This window comes from Schistocerca serialis, chromosome 2 (assembly GCF_023864345.2).
Source record: "Schistocerca serialis cubense isolate TAMUIC-IGC-003099 chromosome 2, iqSchSeri2.2, whole genome shotgun sequence".
Taxonomy (NCBI): Eukaryota; Metazoa; Arthropoda; class Insecta; order Orthoptera; family Acrididae; genus Schistocerca; species Schistocerca serialis.
This window is the reverse complement of record NC_064639.1, coordinates 611,322,420-611,343,175: the sequence shown is the minus strand read 5'-3', so window position 1 is coordinate 611,343,175 and position 20,756 is coordinate 611,322,420. Positions and strand designations below refer to the sequence as shown.

The 20,756-nt window shown below is 40.7% G+C and overlaps 1 protein-coding gene across 1 annotated transcript in view; it reads left to right on the top strand.

Moving 5' to 3' along the window:
* Positions 1–20,756, top strand: part of LOC126457655 (eukaryotic peptide chain release factor GTP-binding subunit ERF3A) — a 65,330-nt gene that overhangs the window by 40,386 nt on the left and 4,188 nt on the right. The window contains exon 9 of the mRNA XM_050094145.1: positions 13,002–13,170. Within this exon, the coding sequence (XP_049950102.1) occupies positions 13,002–13,170 (169 nt within the window). The remainder of the gene's footprint in view (positions 1–13,001; positions 13,171–20,756) is intronic.

Sequence of the window (20,756 nt, the reverse complement as noted above, 5' to 3'; positions counted from 1 at the left end):
TCTCCCCGCCTCCCTGTCCCTCTCCCCGCCTCCCTGTCCCTCTCCCCGCCTCCCTGTCCCTCTGCTCCTCTTTCATTTTTCTCCCCCCTCTCTCTGTCCATGTCCCCCTGCTCCCTAACTGTTTCTATCTTCTCCTTTCCCCTCTTTGTCCATCTCCTCCTCTCTCCACATTATCACCCCCAAGCTAATAGAACCCTACTGTATTTCTTTCCATATTATAACTAATATATGTACCAAATCAGATTGAAATCAGTCCGCAGTTTTTGGACGAGCTTTTTATCCATGGCTTTACCAAGGTACATACATACTAAATATATTTCACATACATTTAATACATGTCACACAATTCACTTGTATCTCTAGCAAATTTCGCCCTGCAATTTCACTGTAGATACATTCAGTGGCATATGTGGGTTTTGTGTGTGGAATGTGTTGCAAGTCGAATTACTAGGAAAGAAGAAATAAATTTAATCATCAAGCATGATATGGCAGTTTTCGTGAATCTCAGTGTTTATGATGTCATGTCTCCTAAACTGGATGCCGTACAATGATATAATTGTGCTCATACATTCAGTGGTATGGAATATTGTAAGCAAAATGTCACGAATACAATTAGTAGTAAAGAAGTAATAAATTAAAACGTCTTTTTCATCTGGCAATTTTACTACATGGACAGTGAAAATATAGTTAGCAAAAACTTCCTTCCTTCCATCATTTTGTGGAGGTTTTCATCTGTTTCGTAACTGTTTTAAACTGTGTGTAATGCTTATTTAAAATCACTAAGTGATTTGATTCTCAGATATTGAATGGATGTTCACACCTTGTTGGTTACACTACTTTTTCGTTCCCACCACCGCTCCTGTGAAAGGTTGTGGTTCTTACTCCACTATCATTCTTTCTACACAGTAAGTGATACATGAACCAAGATTGGCTGAAATGGTCCAGTAGCCCAGGTGGAGTTTGGAACATTCATGTGTATATACACTGAGGTGATAAAAGTCATGGGATAGTGATACGTACATATACAGATGGCAGAAGTATGGCGTATGCATTGGTGTAACTGTCATTTGTACTCGGTTGATTCATGTGAAAAGATTTCCAACATGATTTTGGGTACACAGTGGAAATTAAGATACTTTGAACGCAGAATGATAGTCCGACAAAATGAAACTAATACAACAAAACGAAACAGTTACAGTATTATGAAAAGGATAGTTGCTACTCACCATATAGCGGAGATGTTGAGCCACAGATAGACATAACAGAAAGACTGTCAAACAAAGCTTTGTGCCCAACAGGCCTTTATCAGAATTAGACAACATACATGCACACACATACACTCAACAAATGCAGTGTGCACACATATGACCACAGTCTCTGGCTGGCTAGGCCAGACCGCGTGTGTGTGTGTGTGTGTGTGTGTGTGTGTGTGTGTGTGTGTGTGTGTGTGTTTGTGTTTGTTTCTTTTTGTCTAATTCTCTTAAAGACCTGTTTGACTGATATCTTTGTTTGACAGTCTTTTTGTTGTACCTACCTGCGACTCAGTATCTCCACTATATGCTGAGTAGCAACTATCCTTTTCATAATATTGTCGTTATTCAGAATGGTAATTGGAGCGAGGTACACAGGACATTTCATTTTGAAAATCGTTAGGGAATTCAATATTCAGAGATCCACAGTGGCAAGAGTGTGCCAAGAGTACTAAATTTCAGGCATTACCTCTCACCACAGACAGCACATTAATCAACAACCTCCACTTAACGATAGAGAGCAGCGGCAAATGCCGAGAGTTGTTGACGCTAAGAGACTAGCAACACTGCATGAAATAACTGCAGAAATCAATGTGGGATGTACAACAAACATACCCATTAGGACAGTGCAGTGAAATGTGCGTTAATGGGCTATGCAGAGACAGTAGACATGAGTGCCTTCCCTAACAGCACAGGGTGTATACGACTCGGGAGATCCGGGAAAAACACTGGAATTTTTTCATCCAGGAGAAAATCCGGAAAAACTCGGGAATTTTTTAGAATTCCCGGAATTTTTCATTGTCTTAATTTTCAATTAAATTTTTTAACTTTGATTGGTAAGAACCAATTCTCTTACAATGGATATTACTGTATCTCGCTACTGCAGAATAATAATGCAGCAATCAAACATGAATGAGAGAAAAAAAAAAAAAATTAAAACTTTGCACCTAAGCTGTCAGATTCACTTATGCGCAACAAGCCCGGAACTAGGGGGGTGGGGACAAACCAGGATATCTGCCCCGGGCGCAATTTCAGGGAGGAAAAAGACCTTGTTTCACAAAGGGCCTAGCATCCAGCATATGTTGGTTTATCGATTATTCATATAATTTTTAAACACATCCATGTTGGTTTTTGAACATTTTTGAACAAATTCTAAGTTGATTTCTGAATGAATCATAAGTTGATTTTTGAATACATGCATAGTGTACATGATGTCTCTGCCAGGGCAATCCCTGTCGCATCTAGAAATAAACTTTCCTGCAGACAAAAGGGGACGGGGCTATACAAGCTGAGTGGAATAAAGCCGAACGGGTGAATGCCAATTGCCGTTTATGTGGTTGACTGGGTTTGCAAATGATCAGCGTTGTTATAATTACTAGTGAAATCCATAGATTCAGACTGCCAGAGTGGAAATAAACAACTAAAAGGAATAACAGGTAACAAAGATTGTGTGTTATCTTCTCCATGTATCCAAGAAGATGAAATTTTGACAGAAAAGCTTTGACCAGACCGCTACACTAGTAAGGGCCAGTATACAGTCCCCGGCTAGCAGCCGCTAAAGTTCTATTCTGGGAGTAGCGTGGAAAACGCATTGTATGAACAAGTAATAAAGCCTAACCAGAGAATAAATGCGGGATAACTAAACTTGGTGATTGTGGCAAGGTTAGTGAGTTAACCAAGAGAATAAATTTTGACGCTGGCAGGAATAGTTACACAATTAGTGATGACAAGATTGTTTGTTAGAATGAGGAAGGAGAAGAAACGGATACTCGCACAAATTATGAAAGAATGTGACGATTCCAAAATTATATAAAAATTTCATACTACCACTTGTCGATCTCGTGCTTCAGAAGCTAGAGAGTATGAATGAAATGTGAAACTGTTTGCTAACATAAAACTTTTTGCTTGTAGTAGGCCCAGTAGGCATTTGATATTGGTACTTCGTGACTTACATTCTTTGTGTTATAAAAATGGCCAGTTGTATCAAAACAGTCTCGTTTATTTGGTGTGTGTAACAATTGCTGCAATATTAGGCAGGCCTATTTCGTTTTATTTAGCAGACAATGACAAAATATACGTAATCAAATCGAGGAACCACACCAGTCTTTGGTACTGTTTGTATTAATAGTTTTTTCAGTATTAGACAATGACATTTCGTTTTTTCATGTAGCAAAATGTTGACGAACTTTGATGAAGTAATAGATTCTTTCCCAGAAAGGAAAGTACGCCATATAAAGCAGTGGCAAGATAAGAGAGAAAAAGATGCTAAGTCTTGATTGAAGAAATCTGTACTGCCTTGCTTGTCTTTACTGGTTTTATGTACTCTATATTTAATTTTACATCACACAAAACAGCAAGTTATTAGCTAATAGGCAGTAAAGACTGCAAATTTTCTGAAGAGTTCTTGTTCTGTCAGTTACAAATAATCCCACCCAGTATTAATTGCGAGTTGTTTTTTTAAAAAAATAGGGGTAGGATGTCAAACCGGCCGACTGGGAGCAGGAGAGGCACCACAGGACATTTTAATTTCCTGTGGCCTGAATATAGTTTGATGGCACCCATTACAAAATATTACACTTTTGAATTCCACAGACTGAAATACAGAGACGTGCAATGGAAGAATGCTGTGTGAAGAGGCGTGGCACTGTACTTTGGCACACTTACGACCAAATAACATGTCTTAAGTTCCCCTGAACATATATGTTTTATGTATCAGACTCTTCAGAAAGATATGTGCTACAAAATGAAGATATTTTTGAAAAGTCGATATTTTACATTTTTGGTGTCCTACCTCAAACGCTCGAGGGAGGAGGAGCGCCACTATCAAATGTTGCCCCAGTTCGGGAATGTCGTACATCCGGACCCGATGCACAGAGCAGTCTTGAGTTGTAGTGGGGAGATGGTAGTCTACATGTGACCTATGTTTACGTTAAGTGATTTTGCTGTTTCCTCTTCATTTATTGCTCTCACATCAAGTGAAAACAAAACGGATTTCTGGGCCGAGAGCTATCAAGTGAATGAAAATACATTCATATAATTACGGAAGACTGAAATATGTTCTTAGTTTCGGATTTTATTTTATTTCCACCTTTCTGACAGTCAAGCATTAGTCGCCTTGCAGAACAATGAAGTTATTTTTGTTGTTTTGTTAAAGAAATTTGACTTTTATTAATCTTTTCTGCGAAGGCAGTGTGTTTAATTCCACACTATCGGCTAGTTTCAACTGTTCGCTGCATTTCAATTGCATGTTTTAATCTTCTAGCATGTATGGCATAATAAAGAACCAAACATGGGTAATACAGTAATGGCACTCCAAGAAAATTTACATCCGAATCTGGACATAAGAATGTGCACTTTAAGCTGAATTATGCATTTTAGTATGGTTCACAAAACTCCCATGCTCTTAGAGTGTCCTCATGTCTTGTTTCTTTTGTGTTATAATGTATGATCTTTTAATGTTTTACACATATGAACATATGGGCTTCCTGCGTCATCGTAGCTGTGCAAGCGCAGTGACGCGTGTTATCTGGCATGCTCTGGCAACTGCTGTAGCAAACCTATTTCTAACATTCGCGGAAAATATTCCAAGTGGTTGTTTGAAAAGCGTTACTTTCAAAGTAAATTTCCTTTTGCGCAAGATGAACTCTGTGCTCGAATGTACGATGAATGTCTTAAATCACAGAGCGTTTGACTCTCATTCAAAAATCAACTCTTTGAGGATGACCATTTGGAATAATTTCGAGCCCAGAAGACCAGACATTTATGTCATCGTTAAAAATTTTACTGGCACATTTTGTATCTTAAAGTGTATCAACATTATGTGTGAAAGCTTTTCTTTTCTTGTAGCAACACTGTGTTGTTAGGAAACCGGTATAAAGGTGTGATTTTATTGGTCTGTTTGAATGTTTACCAATCGAGATGGGGAAAAAAGAAGATTGATGGTTTCTTCTTTATTATTCGTGTCAGAAGTATCAAACAAAGTAAATTTAATGTAAAGGAGATGAAATATATTGACAGATTACTCATTTCAAAATTTATAAACCAAGAAATTAAATAGATGGATATAAGGTACGACACAGAACTTAAATGCAGAAATATTGAGCTATGCTGCCTCTGTAGCTGTCCATAATGCCAAAAGTGTTGCTGCTACAGAATTTTGTGTATGAACCAACCTCTCGGTTATGTTCCCTAAATGTTCAGTGGGATTCATGTCTGGCGATACGGATGACCAAATCAGTCGCTCAAATTGTTCAGAATGTTCTACAAACTAGTCACAAACAATTGTGGCCTATTGATGTAATGCATCATTGTTTGGGAACTTGACATCCATGAATGGCTGCAGATGGTCCCAAAGTAGACAGGCATAACTGTTTCCAGTCAAGGAGAGTAAAAATATTATGAAAAGGAAAGTTGACACTCACCATATGGTGGAGATGCTGAGTCGCAGATAGGCACAACAAAAAGAGTGTCAGAAATAAAGCTTTCAGTCCATGAGGCCTTCGTCAAAAACACACACACACACACACACACACACACACACACACACACACACACAACTGCAGTCTCAGGCAACTGTAGCCACACAGTCAAGGATGGGTTCAGGTGGACCAGAGGACCCAGCCATTCCTTATGAACATAGCCCACATCGTTATTGAGCTAGAACCAGCTTGTACAGTGTCTTGTTGAAAACTTGGGTCTTTGGCTTCCTAGAGCCTGTACTGTTCTTAAAGCCTACTATCAGCTCTTACCAACAGAAATCAGGATTCGTCTGACTAGGCCATGGTTTTCCAGTTGTCTAGCATCCAACAGATATGTTCACTAGTCCAGGAGAGACGCTGCAGGTGAAGTCGTGCAGTTAGCAGAGGCACTTGTCAGTCGTCTGCTGCCATAGCCCATTAATGCCACATTTCACCGTACTGTCGTAACGGATACGTTCGTCATATGTCCCACATTGATGTCTATGGCTGTTTCATGTGGTCTTGCTTGTCTGTTAGTTCTGACAATTCTACACAAACGCCACTGCTCTCGGTCATTAAGTGAAGGCTGCTGTTGGCCACTGCATTGTCCATGGTGAGAGGTAGTGCCTGAAATTTGGTATTATCGGCACATTCTTAACACTATGGAAGTGGAATATGAAATTCCCTAACAATGACCTAAACGGAATGTCCCATGTGTCTAGCTCCAACTGCCATTCTGTGTTCAAAGTCTGTTAATTCCCGTTGTGTGACCATGAACACGTTGGAAACCTTTTCGTATGAACCACATGAGAACAAATTACAGCTCTGCCAATGCACAGCCCTTTTACTACTGCCATCCATATCTGTACATATTGCAATGACTTTTGTCATATATATAATATTTATACAAATTGTGACCAGTATTTGGCTACAATGATGGCATTTGCTGTAGCCAGTGCCAGTTTCAACCTTGTGCTCAAATCTGGACAATGGCATCACTTCACGAGATGACGAGAAGTGTGTTCCTCCAAACATTCGCACAGTTAGTGTCTGTCTGGCATGATGCCCCACTTGTTGAGTGTGTTCTTAGATCTTGCAATGCCTGTGCAAATTCTGTTCACGGACCTCTACATGCACAATGCGTTTTCATCCGTTGGTGGCAATTATTCAATTTTGATATGTTGTGGGTACCTCTGTTTCTGTAGTTCAGCCCCATCTTTCCTTAAGTCTGATTGAAATGTAGAAGAATACTCAAAAGAACAATTCTGAGCTTCAGATGAGCTGATTCATGAAGGGGATAGGCTGAAATGGTACAAACAGTGCATCTCCATATTAGTAGCCACTTCACGTCTCGATATTGTGTGGAACTATGACTTGTGGTGAATAAAACTTCTGTATTTATTGTTTTAAATAGCATGTGAGTAGGCTGCAGATTTTATTCAAGGTAGCAACTTTCTTTTTCCATGAGATGATTTCTACCACACAGGACAAGCATATTCCACAGCAGATTGCTAGGACAGTGTCCTTACTCCTTGTTGTCAGAGGATGGACACCCCACACAGATCCAGTTACCTTACATAGCTGGCAATTTGTGATGAAACCTTTGCCATAATTTTGATGCAATCTGTCTTGAAGTTTAGAGAGAGGTCTAAGGTAACACCTTGGAGTACCCAGGGCTAGGTTATCCACATACAAGAAATTCTTTGTATGAAGTGTGAGTGGTTGGTCATTAGCATAAAAGTTAAACAGCGCTGGCACTTTAACACAGCCTTGTAGAAGACCATTTTCCTGTATTCTCCATCTGCTCCATTGACCTTGGAATTTGGTACAACAATTGTACAACAGTATACAAATAATTTGTGTAAGCTTGAAGTCCGTGGTAAGATGGTAGCTCTTGCTTAAAACTATTATGTATAGTGTCGTATCCCAAAGAGAAATGAAAAAAAGCGGCTCCAGTAATATCATCATGTTGAAGCCTATATTCTACATGCTGTGTCAGATTAAGAATCCATGTAAATTCTTTCCTGGCCTGAATGCACCACACTCTGGAATTAGGAGAGGTTTGATGACTATTGTTATACAATTTAGAATTATTCCTTCAAAAATTTCATACGGATGAGACACGGGGAAGTTGGTCTGAAGTTCTATGAGTTTGTAGGCTGTGTACAAAGTTCCATAATTGCAACCACATAAGTCTTTCTCAAGATTTTAGGGACTTGACATTGTTCCAGACAGTTCCTGAAAGCTGTAGAATCTGTTGAGTGGTAACATTTGTGAATCTGTTCCATATATCATGTAACCCAGCTGCCTTGCTAGCCTACTTCTTCCCATGGGATCTTCCAACTCTTTGATATTGAAATGTTTGGAGAGACTGAATGTTTCTTGTTCAGTATTTTTTTGAAGCTGTGGTGACCGTTTTTGTTTATCTGTCCTGTCATATGTTAGAACTGACGAGTGCTCTGATTGGCTGTAATGTTCATGGGTAGAGGACGTCATTATTCAGATGTCTTGGTAGCTTCCACGCTTCTCTGGTGTTTTTTGCTTAGTCTTGTTTTTCCATCAACTTAATCCAACATTATCTCTTTATTTCGTCCATAGACTGGATTATCCATTGACCAGCTTGGCATGTAAGCCATGCATGTACTGAGACCTACTACATTGTGGGATCAATTTAAGAGAGGGTTCTTTCCTATAGCATTAGTAAAAGCGTCATATGTCTAAAGAGGTTCAAGATCTGATATCAGTTCACCTAAACACTTTGTGTATTTCACCCAGTCAACTTTCCAAAGTTGTGTAGCCACCGAAATAGTACAAACTGTGTCTTGCCGTGACAACTTAACACGTAGGGATCTATGTTTTGCTTTGGGCATGGGTTTTCAGACAAATTTCACACACTGCTCCGATGTGGCTGCACTCACAAAAATGAGCCTCCAAGAAGAAATCTTTATCCCCCTCTCCATCCCGGCGCGTTTCGTCTGACGCTCCATCCGCGAGTCGCTGCTCCCGGCCGTCCTTAGTTTCGCTGGGACGCTCTGCTGCCAGGCACTCAGCTGGCCTCTTGTCGGCGAATGATGCTGCCCCTCCTACGCAACCCGGGAAAGCGGCCGCAGCTGGCGACGACTCGATGGAACAGGATCCGCCTCCCGCCGGTTGTAGCGTTGTTCCCTCGAAACCTGGCCCTCCGCGGCCGTCGAGAATATTCAATCTAATCGGGAGGAATTACAACTGCTCCTCCGCCTGCACTGTCCGCTCGTCCTTGGTCTCCAGGAAACCAAGTTGTGCCCAACTGACCGTATTGCTTTTACCCACTGTACCTAGGAGCAGTCTGACCTCACCCCTGCGGACGGTATTCCAGCTCATGATGGGGTCATGTTGCTCGTTCGGGGCAATGTCTATTACCATCCCATCCCATTGACCACCCCACTCCAAGCAATAGCTGTCCGTATTACTCTTTCTGCCTTTACTTTTTCTGTTTGTACCGTCAACACTCCATCGTCATCCGCAGTTAGTCGGGCTGACATGATGCACCTGATTGTTCAGCTTCCTCCGCCGTTTTTATTGTTTGGCAACTTCAATGCCCATCATCCCCTTTGGGGCTCTCCTGCATCCTGTCAGAGAGGCTCCCTCTTGGCGGAAGTCTTCAACCATCTCAATCTTGTCTGCCTCAATACTGGCGCCCCGACTTTCCTCTCGGACTCCACTCATACCTACTCCCACTTGGACCTCTCAATCTGTTCTACCACTCTTGCCCGTCGGTTCGAGTGGTATGTCCTTTCTGACACCTATTCGAGCGACCACTTCCCCTGTGTCGTTCGTCTCCTACACCACACCACATCCCCATGTCCTTCGAGCTGGAACATACCGAAAGCTGACTGGGGACTTTACTCCTCCCTGGCGACCTTTCCAGACCACGATTTTCTCAGTTGTGACAGTCAGGTCGAATACCTCACGGCTGTTATCATCAATGCTGCCGAACGTTCCATTCCTCGTACTACCTCTTCTTCACATCGCGTTTCCGTCCCCTGGTGGAATGAGGCTTGTACAGACGCTATCCGTGCTCGACGACGTGCTTTACGCACCTTTCACCGCCATCCTACGTTGGCGAATTGTATTGGATACAAACGACTCCGAGCGCAGTGCCGTAGAGTCATCAAAGACAGCAAAAAAGCTTGTTGGGCCTCTTTCACCAGCTCCTTTAACAGTTTTACTCCCTCTTCTGTTGTCTGGGGTGGCCTGCGTCGGCTGTCAAGCATTAAGGCCCACTCCTCGGTACCTGGCCTGACTTCAGGTAATGAGGTCCTTGTTGATCCTGTGGATGTCTCCAACGCCTTCGGCCCCTTTTTCGCGGAGGTTTCGAGCTCTGCCTATTACCACCCTGCCTTCCTTCCCAGGAAAGAGGCAGAAGAGGCCTGGCGACCTTCCTTCCACTCGCTGAATCTGGAACATTATAATGCCCCCTTTACTATGCGGGAACTCGAACGAGCACTTGGCACTGTCCCGGTCCTCTGCTCCGGGGCCAGATGCCATTCACGTTCAGATGCTGGCACACCTTTCTCCGGCAGGCAAAAGCTTCCTTCTTCGTACCTACAATCGCGTCTGGACTGAAGGTCAAGTCCCCATGCGTTGGCGTGACGCCGTCGTTGTTCCTATACCCAAACCTGGGAAGGATAGACACATTCCTTCTAGTTACCGCCCCATTTCTCTTACAAGCTGTGTCTGTAAGGTGATGGAGCGCATGGTTAACACTCAGTTAGTTTGGATTCTTGAATCTCGACGGCTACTTACCAATGTTCAATGTGGCTTTCGTCGCCGCCACTCCTCTGTTTGCCACCTTGTGACATTGTCGACATTCATCATGAACAACTTTTTGCGAAAGCGCCAAACGGTAGCCGTGTTCTTCGATTTGGAGAAGGCATATGATACCTGTTGGAGAGGAGGTATCCTCCGCACTATGCACAGGTGGGGTCTACGCGGTCGCCTGCCCCTTTTTATTGATTCCTTTTTAACAAACCGAAAGTTTAGGGTACGTGTGGGTTCCACCTTGTCCGACGTCTTCCTCCAGGAGAACGGAGTGTCTCAGGGCTCCGTCTTGATCGTAGCCCTTTTTGCCATAGTGATCAATCCTATTATGGATTGTATTCCACCTAATGTCTCAGGCTCTCTTTTTGTCGATGACTTCGCGATCTACTGCAGTGCCCAGAGAACATGCCTCCTGGAGCGCTGCCTTCAGCGTTGTCTAGACAGCCTATACTCATGGAGTGTGGCAAATGGCTTCCGGTTCTCTGAAGAGAAGACGGTTTGCATCAACTTGTGGCGATATAAAGCATTCCTTCCGCCATCCTTACATCTCGGTCCCGTTGTTCTCCCAGTCGTGGAAACAACTAAGTTTCTAGGGCTCACACTGGACAGGAAACTTTGTTGGTCTCCGCACGTCTCTTATTTGGCTGCCCGTTGTACACGTTCCCTTAATGTCCTCAGAGTTCTTAATGGTTCATCTTGGGGAGCGGATCGCACTGTCCTGCTTCGCTTGTATCGGTCCATAGTCCGATCGAAGCTGGATTATGGGATTCTCGTCTATTCGTCTGCTCGGCCATCCCTCTTACGCCATCTCAACTCCATCCACCGTAGGGGGTTACGTCTTGCGACCGGAGCCATCTACACTAGTCCCGTCGAGAGTCTTTATGTTGAAGCTGCCGAATTACCATTGACCTACCGGCGCGACGTACTGCTTTGTCGGTATGCCTGCCGCATGTTGTCAATGCCCGACCACCCCTCTTATCACTCCTTCTCCGATTCTCTCGACTGTCAGTATGGGTTGTATGTGTCTGCCCTGATGCCCCCTGGAGTCTGCTTTCGCCGCCTGCTTCGACAATTGGATTTTGCCCTCCCTACCACCTTCAGAGAGGGTGAGAGCCCGACACCACCTTGGCTCCAGGCTCCGGTTCCTATTTATCTCGACCTCAGCTCGCTCCTGAAGGAGGGTACTCCGGCTGCAGTGTATTGCTCACGGTTTGTCGAACTTCGTGCGCGACTTGCCAGTCACACCTTTATTTACACTGATGGCTCCAAAACTGACGATGGTGTTGGCTGTGCCTTTGTCGTCGGGGCCGTCACCTTTAAATACCGGCTCCTCGACCAATGTTCCAGCTTTATATAACACTCAAGGTTCAGACAAATAAAGTATTTTTTTAATACTGAAATTTATTCGCTTGGAGTACTTAATGGAACACAAGATAAATCATACTGTATAGTGTTACACATTCATAACATATTGGCTGGTATTTTGGACGTATTTGTTGTTCTCAGTAGACATAAGGTTGTATTACAAGGCTTATATTTTTAAAGTTGATATTGCTCTGAAATTTCCAATTTTTTTAATTCTGTTGAGCATGTATACTGTCAGACATGAAATAATATAAAACATGGATCAGGTATTGCTAAACTTAATCATTTCCTCTCTGAGTATACATGTACAGCAGAATAATATAGTGAAATTCAAACTTTAAAAATATAATGCCGTACTGAATCACCACTTTGCTTCTGATCTGAGAAGTCCTTAATATTTTCCCTCTCCTTTCTCATTAGATGAAATGTTATGAACATCCATTGAACATCTCTATCCAATGGAAAAGCAAAATGGAGACATTTAACTTACTTTGTCAGATTCATTTCACACTCCCTTGTAGCTGAAGGGGAGAGTAGTAAACAGTTTCACAGTAGTATAGACTATTGTATACACAAGGGCATCCATACGATAGTTTGTAGGGAGGGGCTAAGACCTGACTGTATGAAGTATTTTTAATATTATGGAAGATGAATGGCTACTTGAAAGTAGCCCTAAAAATGCCCCAGTTGAAACATTGATAATACCAACTTTTGAATCATTTTCCTGGAAGAAATACACCTGACAACAATATATTTTTCCTTTTCCCAAGAGCTGTGGCGGGGGGTGGGGGGGGGGGGGGTTGCGCGGGTCAGCTTCCCCCACCCCCAGCTCCCAGCTGTGGATATCCTTGATTGTATGTAGATTATGTATATTATTAAAGTACTGAAATGAAAGTAAGAATAAAGCAGAGTTGGATTTAACTTGTTGTTTAGTATAGAGAGTAATTAAAAATGAAACTGAAATTGGGATCAACTTGTAAAATTAATGTAAATAAAATTTTGAAAGATTTCACATTTATTCATTATTAAATGGTAATGCTATGCATATTCATGATTATGTCACTGTAATAGTTAATACTTGTGTAGTTATGTGTATATAATACACACTCTGGGGAAAAATCTATTCCAGGCCTTAATTTGTCTGGTGGACAAGAAAACTGGTGAAAAGTCGAAGACAAGGCCCCGCTTTGTGAAGCAAGACCAAGTTGCTATTATGAGGATAGAATGTGCAGGTGTTATTTGCATGGAACAATTCAAACTTTTTCCCCAGATGGGAAGGTTTACACTAAGAGATGAAGGTAAGTAAGTTGCTTTAAAAATTTAAACTGGACATATTTCTAAGTAGTGTGGGAATAGAGAAGTCATTGGTCAAACTCTTCTGTAAAAGATCACGGATACCTTCATTAGTAAATTGTGCCAAATTTAAAACAGTGTATTCGCACTGAATTCAGTTACACTTACTTTGTTAATCAATGTAAAAAAACTGTATACTTTATGTGCCAGTGCTAGAAAAATGTTTTTAACTGCAGTATTTGTGTCAGTCTTTGATGCCAAGAGATTTTTTAATTTTATTTGATGACCAGTTTCATTTGACAGCAGCCATCTTCAAATTAGCAGCAGTATCATCACAGACCCCACTGTATGGGTCTTCCACAAACTTTATCCTTCAATTTTATCACATATTGTATTTTCTGATGCTGCCGACACCTCGGCAGAAATTATATGTTGTTTTTACAGTTATATTTGCAGAGATATTATTGTGAAGATGAACATTACTGATTGAAACAGGTTTAGACGTAAAAATAAACTCTTGCAATCAAATACTGGTATAAATACAGTGACTTCAAGCATCTCTGTGTTCATTATTTGAGAATATAGTCACCGCTCGTGAAGAAAGATTGCATATGGTTTACAAGCAAGCTTTCAGTGTAATATAATAATATCTTGACTCACTTATTACTTATCTCAGTTGCATTGAAAACTCTTTCTTCTGTAGAAGCTATCATTAATCTGATAGTTCATGTGTACTGCACTACTTAACACAGGGCATAGTTTTGTTAGACATGACATACAGGGGATAGGCAAAATAATGTGAACACCTTTACTTGCTTGGGAATGGTTTATTCATAAGGTGTTGGACCCCTATTTGCCCATAATACAGCTGCGATTCTTCTTGGAGTACTGGCATATAATGATAGTATAGTTTCCAGTGGAATGTTATGCCACTCTTTGATCAGAACCTCCTCTAGCTCCTGTAATGACGAGGGAGGCAGAAACCTGCTCCAGAGTTTGCGCGCCTATACCAGCCACAAGGGTTCGATAATGTTCAAGTCTGTGGACTGTGCTGACCAGAGAAGATACTGCAGTTCAGTTGCATGCTCCTCGTACCACGATAGTACTGTCCTGGTTCCCTGAAAGAGTGCATTGTCATCCTGAAATATGGCATCATTATTGGAACAACATTTGAATCAAGGGGTGCACCTGATCACCTAAAATGTTCACATAAACGTTGACTGTAACACAGCCTTTGAGAGTAATGATGAAACCAGCACAGTACCATGATATGGTTGCCCAAACCATCACACTTCTTCCTTCATGCTTAACCGTTGGACTCAAGCAATTAGGATTTTAGGTTTCTTTTGGTGTTTTCCAGGCGTAAACCTGGCCCGATGTTGGAAATAATGAAAATGTAGACTCGTTGGGCCATATGATGTGTTTCCACTGATAAGCCGTCCACTATTTATGCTCCTTACACCATATTTTATGCTTTGCATTAGCTGTTGTCACTAATGGTTTTGGTATAGCAGCTCGTCCTTGAACATTCGCTTTGTGGAATTCTCGCTGGACAGTATCGATAGATTTGGGGTCTCGAAAATGGCTATTGAGCTCTGCAGTCACCTTAGCCACTGCTGTTTTGTGTTGGTTTGACAAAATTTGGTTAGTGTTGATGATGTCTGTCATTTAGTTTTGATTTGCACCCACTATTACATTTACATGATGATGTCTTTCCATGTTTTGTGTAGGCTGTCATGACTGTTGAAACAGTTGCTCTTGAAACACTCAATAAGTTGGCTATCTTGGTTACTGATGCTCGAGCTAATCGGGTACCTGCAATCTGCCCTCTTTGGAACTCTGTTAGGTCTTTCATTCCATGTTGACCTTGGCCTCTGAAAGCAAGTACAAAGTGTGCACTACTCATAAACAACCTGCGGTGATGCCTAGTACGTACTGAACACTCACAGTCCAGCGCAATACATGCCTTACTTGCTTTGTTGACCATCAAACACAACCATCCCATTACTGCCATTGTTCGCATTATTTTGCCTATCCCTTGTAGTCTTTCTTAGACTTGTCTCACTCGCATGTTGTAATATATGTGTTTGTGGGTGGGGGATGGGGGGGGGGGGTTACGTGGACAGTAGAGTTAATTCCCATCAATATTGACATTTTTACTCCCTAACTGTACTGACAATACTGTTTTCTATTTTAACTTTTTTTCTGATCAGAATGAGCTGCTTTAAGTCTTATGTGGAATGTGTTTCCTTGTGTGTAAACAGAATGAGTAGTGTTAATCTGTTACTGTATAAAGTAGCCATTGAACAGTAAAACCATACATACATAGGAAGTAAAACTAGTCAGAGCGAGCAGAGTGAGGAGAGGAATAATCATTTTCCAAAGGCTGTGGTCTGATGGAGTGCTGTGTGCTCTGAATTCTCTCTTTTTTTTTTTCCTCACCCAGTATTTTGCAGTACCGTATTATTCTCATATTATTTTTGTTTTCTGTTTATTAGTAAGCAGTTGCTCTTAGGTGGTTAGTCCCGGTTAACTGACTCCATTCACATTCTAACACCAAAACTCAGCTGACAGGTGAAAACATATATTGTCATTTTGAACTTGGCATATTTTGAACATACATTAGGCAACCACAATGGAAAAAAGAAATATTTATAAATCTTTTCATCATAGAATTTTTTTGTAGATCTTTCTGATCCTATTTTCAGGACTAACTGCTGTCTCTTTTTGAAGGTTTTGTTGCTAAAAATTAAAAAAAAAAAATTAATAGAGATTGCCTGAACGTTATCTAGTTAGTGTCTGAACGTTATCTAGTTAGAAATACACTACCTCCACTCCCTAAAAGAAATAACCACCGCCCCCGTCCCCCTCATATACATGCACACACGCGCACACACACTCACACACACACAGTTCATAACAAGAATGGAGGCCTCATGTCATTACAGTTCTTTCTGTTCCTGTGCTGCACTGTTACTCAGCACTACATCTTTCCTCAGGGTTGGTCTGTAGCACCTACTTCCTGTTGACAATCTAGCTTGTATGTAGGAAATCAGTTATGGCTTTTCAAATTTATTTATTTTACAGCATTTATTTCAATTAGCTCATGTTTGGTCCCCACACCCAAAAATTCAGCAACAAACCAGCATGGTAGCTGGTCTATGGAGGCGGGCTGTTGGATAACTTTATGTTGGTAGCCCACAGACTACAAAGAGAACATATTATGGTTCCAAGCTGTTATCTCCCCAGATGTACCAAGGAATAGGTTCACATTTGTTTTGAGCATTGGGGCTGCAGGCTGTGGCCATGAGGCCAGGTAATGTACGTGTGTGTCACTTGTGGGTAGAATTCTTGTTCATAGTTGATGGCATCATTGCGGTTATCTTGTATAGTGAAAAAACTAAAGTTATCAACTGTTGGCTGTGATATTCTAGCAGTTCTTTTCAGACACAGCTGAATGCTTCAGTGCTGATGGTTACTCCATAAGAACTCCTTGGTCTCACAATGGCAGAAAAACAAAATAAAGTGGACTGCAGAAACATACTACCCTCAGTACCTAGTGCACACCTGGGCTGATGGAGGGTTCTTTTTACTTAATGGGTCTAGTGTCTTTGTAGATAATACTGAAAATGCATTTGGAGAAATCTGTTCCCTTAGAAACAATAGAGACGTTTGGTCTTAATCAAAACAGCCAATCCTACCCATTCCCGAATGTTACTCTCTTGCAAGAAACTTGGTGAAGCACCTGTTACCGTAACACCCTATAAGAGCCTGAACATGGGACAGGGCTTAGTTTTTCACTGGGACTTACACTGCGTACAGATCAGGAATTATGTGAAGGTTCCACTTCGTATCTAGGCCCACTAGACAACAAGGTTGGCCCTTGAGTATTCATTCTTGCTTTGACAGGATTTCCTGCCTGAGAAAGTTATCATGATCTATTTTGATGCGAAGCCATATTTCCAATCCTTATGTGGTGCTTCAAATGCCAACAGTTCGAACATATGACTTCCCATTGTACGGACAAGCCAGTTTGTTCAGGTTGTGGTCTGCTGCTTCATGTAAACTTGTCATGTGATCAACTGTCATTTGTTGTCAATTTTAGATGTGACATCCCTCCCTGATGCCCATAGTGTGCTACCTGAATCATGTAACATAAAAATACAGGAAGGAATGAAACAATATTATGAGAAGGAAAGTTGCTACTCACCATACAGCAGGGATGCTGAGTCGCAGATATGCTGTGTGGTGAGTAGCAACTTTCCTTCTCATAATGTTGTTACATTCCGTCCTGGATTTTCCACGTTTGATAAAATCCAGGAACTTAGTCCCCAATCACCTCTCATATTTTGAGGTTCAGAAAGAGTATGATCACTTTTGTCTAGGGACAGGAAAATTTCACATATACAACAAAGCAAAAAATGATGTGAAATCTGTGATTATTAGCTACATAACGCTAAATTGTCTGCTTTTACATATTGTCGCAAACTTCAGAATTTTTCGTTTTTCCCGTTTAAATATGTTGTAAATCTTAAGTGTAGCAGTTTTCTCTGTCAAGAATTACGGCTCTAAATGTGACATCACATGAAAATACCCTACTTGAGCAATCTCCATTCCAGTAATAGTTGTAGTCACCGGGGTTCATTTCCCAACACTTTCGCACAACATGTGGCCTCGGCTGCCAGAAACTGTGGTCGTGTGTGTGTGTGTGTGTGTGTGTGTGTGTGTGTGTGTGTGTGTGTGTGTGTGTGTGTGGGGGGGGGGGGGGGGGGCTGATTCCCATGAAGGTCTTTTTGGCCAAAAGCTTATGTGTTTCATAGTTTTTTGTTGTGCATATCCGTTACTCAGCATCTCCTCTATATGGTGAGTAGCAACTATCCTTTTCATAATATTGTCATTATACCATCCTGGATTTTCCATTGTTTAAAAATAATATTGAAATAAACAATCTGCGTTATGTTTCGTAGCCATAAATAAGTTTTTGTGACTGGGCTGATAGCAGCAAACCACACTGGCACCATCTTAATTTATGTGTTTGTGATGTTAATTTCCTGTAATTTGTGTTTTTCATATTTATATTTGCATAGCACAATAATATGCAGTTAATTGATGCACTGCACTAATGATTTCTCAAAATCACGTCATTTTTGGTTCAGTTTGCTGTACAAAAATATCATTAAATCTGATGTTGTAGGATAAACAGTTTTACTGTGTTCTAAGCAAAAGGTGAAGATTATTTCGTTATAGTGGAGAGATGAATATTCGGTGATTAAGAGAACAAACATTTGAGAAATATGAAGGGATGAAGACTTAAGGCAGAGATGAAGGAAACAGTGAAATGCACTGTGTTGCACATTCAAGTTAGGCTAACAATTTTCATGCCCACAGATCCATCTAATCTATGTTCATAGCCCTAGGTTCCTGTTTCGGCCATGGGATGAACTCTATTAATGCTTACATGGCGAACTCTGTTATGTGTACCTAGAATGACTAGAATCAGCAGTGTAAGATATTCTGGAGCAATACAAATATGATGCCTACATGTGGACATCATTATAGGCGTTCGTTTTCATACTATAGTGAAGTTTGACGGATGGGATGCATAATATCTCAGAGGAGAACATTGATGTTACAGCAATACTTCCACAAAGATTATGGTTGGAAAGTTAGTTTTCTTTAACTGGTTAGATTTAAAGGGTTTAATATTAATTGATGTATATACTTTCATTTCCAACATAACAGCGAAAAGCAATGACATTAGACAAAAATAAGGAACATGCAGTACTTGAAAGATCAGCCCCCAAAAACTAATACCAATGTTGCCAATATTAGCCAATAAAGCTAATATTGACAGAAAATAACAAGATTGGCAAATCAGTAACACTATAATTATCCATAAAATAAAACAGTTTTTCCTGTCCCTCCTTGCATCCCATACCAGTGACATCAGATTTTGCCACTACTATGGCCAGGTCATTGGCAGTGCCTTGAGTACTCAATCCCTTCATCGTCAATCTCCAGTAATCGTGCATCAATTACTCCATGGGGAAGATAGGCCCTTCCCTCTTGTGGTTCCTGCAGCACAATCTTACTTTTACTCCCTGCACCTGACCAGAGAAGTGCTATATGAGTGGCATATCTGCTGTTACTTCTGATTATCATGGAGTTCTCACTATGTTAAAACATATTTTTCTGACAGATAAATTCTTGTCTGTGCTGTATTGTATGTTGCTCATGGAAAATTGATGTTATTAAATTGAGAAGTCACCTAATGCAGGGCTGTTATTAACAGAAATTTTACTGTTTTTATTGCTGCCCTTTTCATATTCTTATCCTCTAGACATTGATATAATATGACAGCCGTTTACTACATGGTGGGAAATGAAGAAGAAACAGACAAGGGCATGATTTCTTATGAATTTATGTCAACATTGATTTTATATCATATTTTTATTATGGGGAAAATGGGAATGTTACTATGAATGAGCTACCACATGAAAAGTATTTATTATTGCAGCATTTAAGATTTGCCATCTTATGCTATATTTTTTCTGTCTTAATGTTGTCTTACAGAAAAAGAATGACTTTGCTGCCTTTGGATTCTTCTTTACTCTTCTCCCCTACGCTCACAAGCTACTACGATAAGTCTAGAGTTATTAGAAGTTGTTAGGCCTGTATACAGCTCAAAGAACATACCAAATCAGTAGATAAAAACTGTGTACTACTATCCATTTCATTATGGTTTGCCTCTGAATTTGAGATTTTGTTTACATTGCATGACAAACATCAACATGTTACGTCTTGATGAATTGTGGAAATGTCTACTTTTATTCAGTATATGAATATCGTATTTTCTTTGAAAATGGGGTACGTACATTGGTAATATTTAAGAGCAAGCATGCTTTTTTTGAACATTTTTTGGCAAATGTCAACTTTGAAAATTCATAGAAATAAGACATTAATTAGAAAAAAAAATTTCCTTTGCACAGTTTGAAGATACAGCCATTTCTATTTACAGGTGAATTTTCATCGCTTTCCAATTAGTCATTTAGTCCTAATAATAGTGATTGCCGCAGTTTGCCTAGTGGTGGTTAGTATTCAGATGAGAAGTATAAATACAGGGTCTGATGTTGCCTTTCACAGCAGTTACATTTTAATACACATAAATCTCCAAAAAGCGCTATTATCACTTCCTTAATTTATACGCTTTCGTGTCTTTATGTGCCGCATGCTTTTATGTAAATGATGTTGCCTGACCTCTGAGCAATCTTTCCGCTTCATTGTTCATCGTTGTGTACTTGTGAGATATAGTCATCATAACATAATTAGTTGCCTTGTATGTGTATGAAACCATGCATCATTTATGCAGTTGTGAAGTCGATGGTTATCAGTGCGCATCGTAACTAGCATTTATGACTTCTATGTGGAAATACAACAGTAGCACCCATATTGGAGACGTGGAAGAATTACCTGATATAAGTGAAACAATTTTAGGTGTTGTATTGCGAAATTGGGTTGTTTGATGATGGAAGGAAATGTGTGGAGTCATTTTGTTACTGGTTGTTAAGTTGCGTAAAGAAAAGTTGCAATT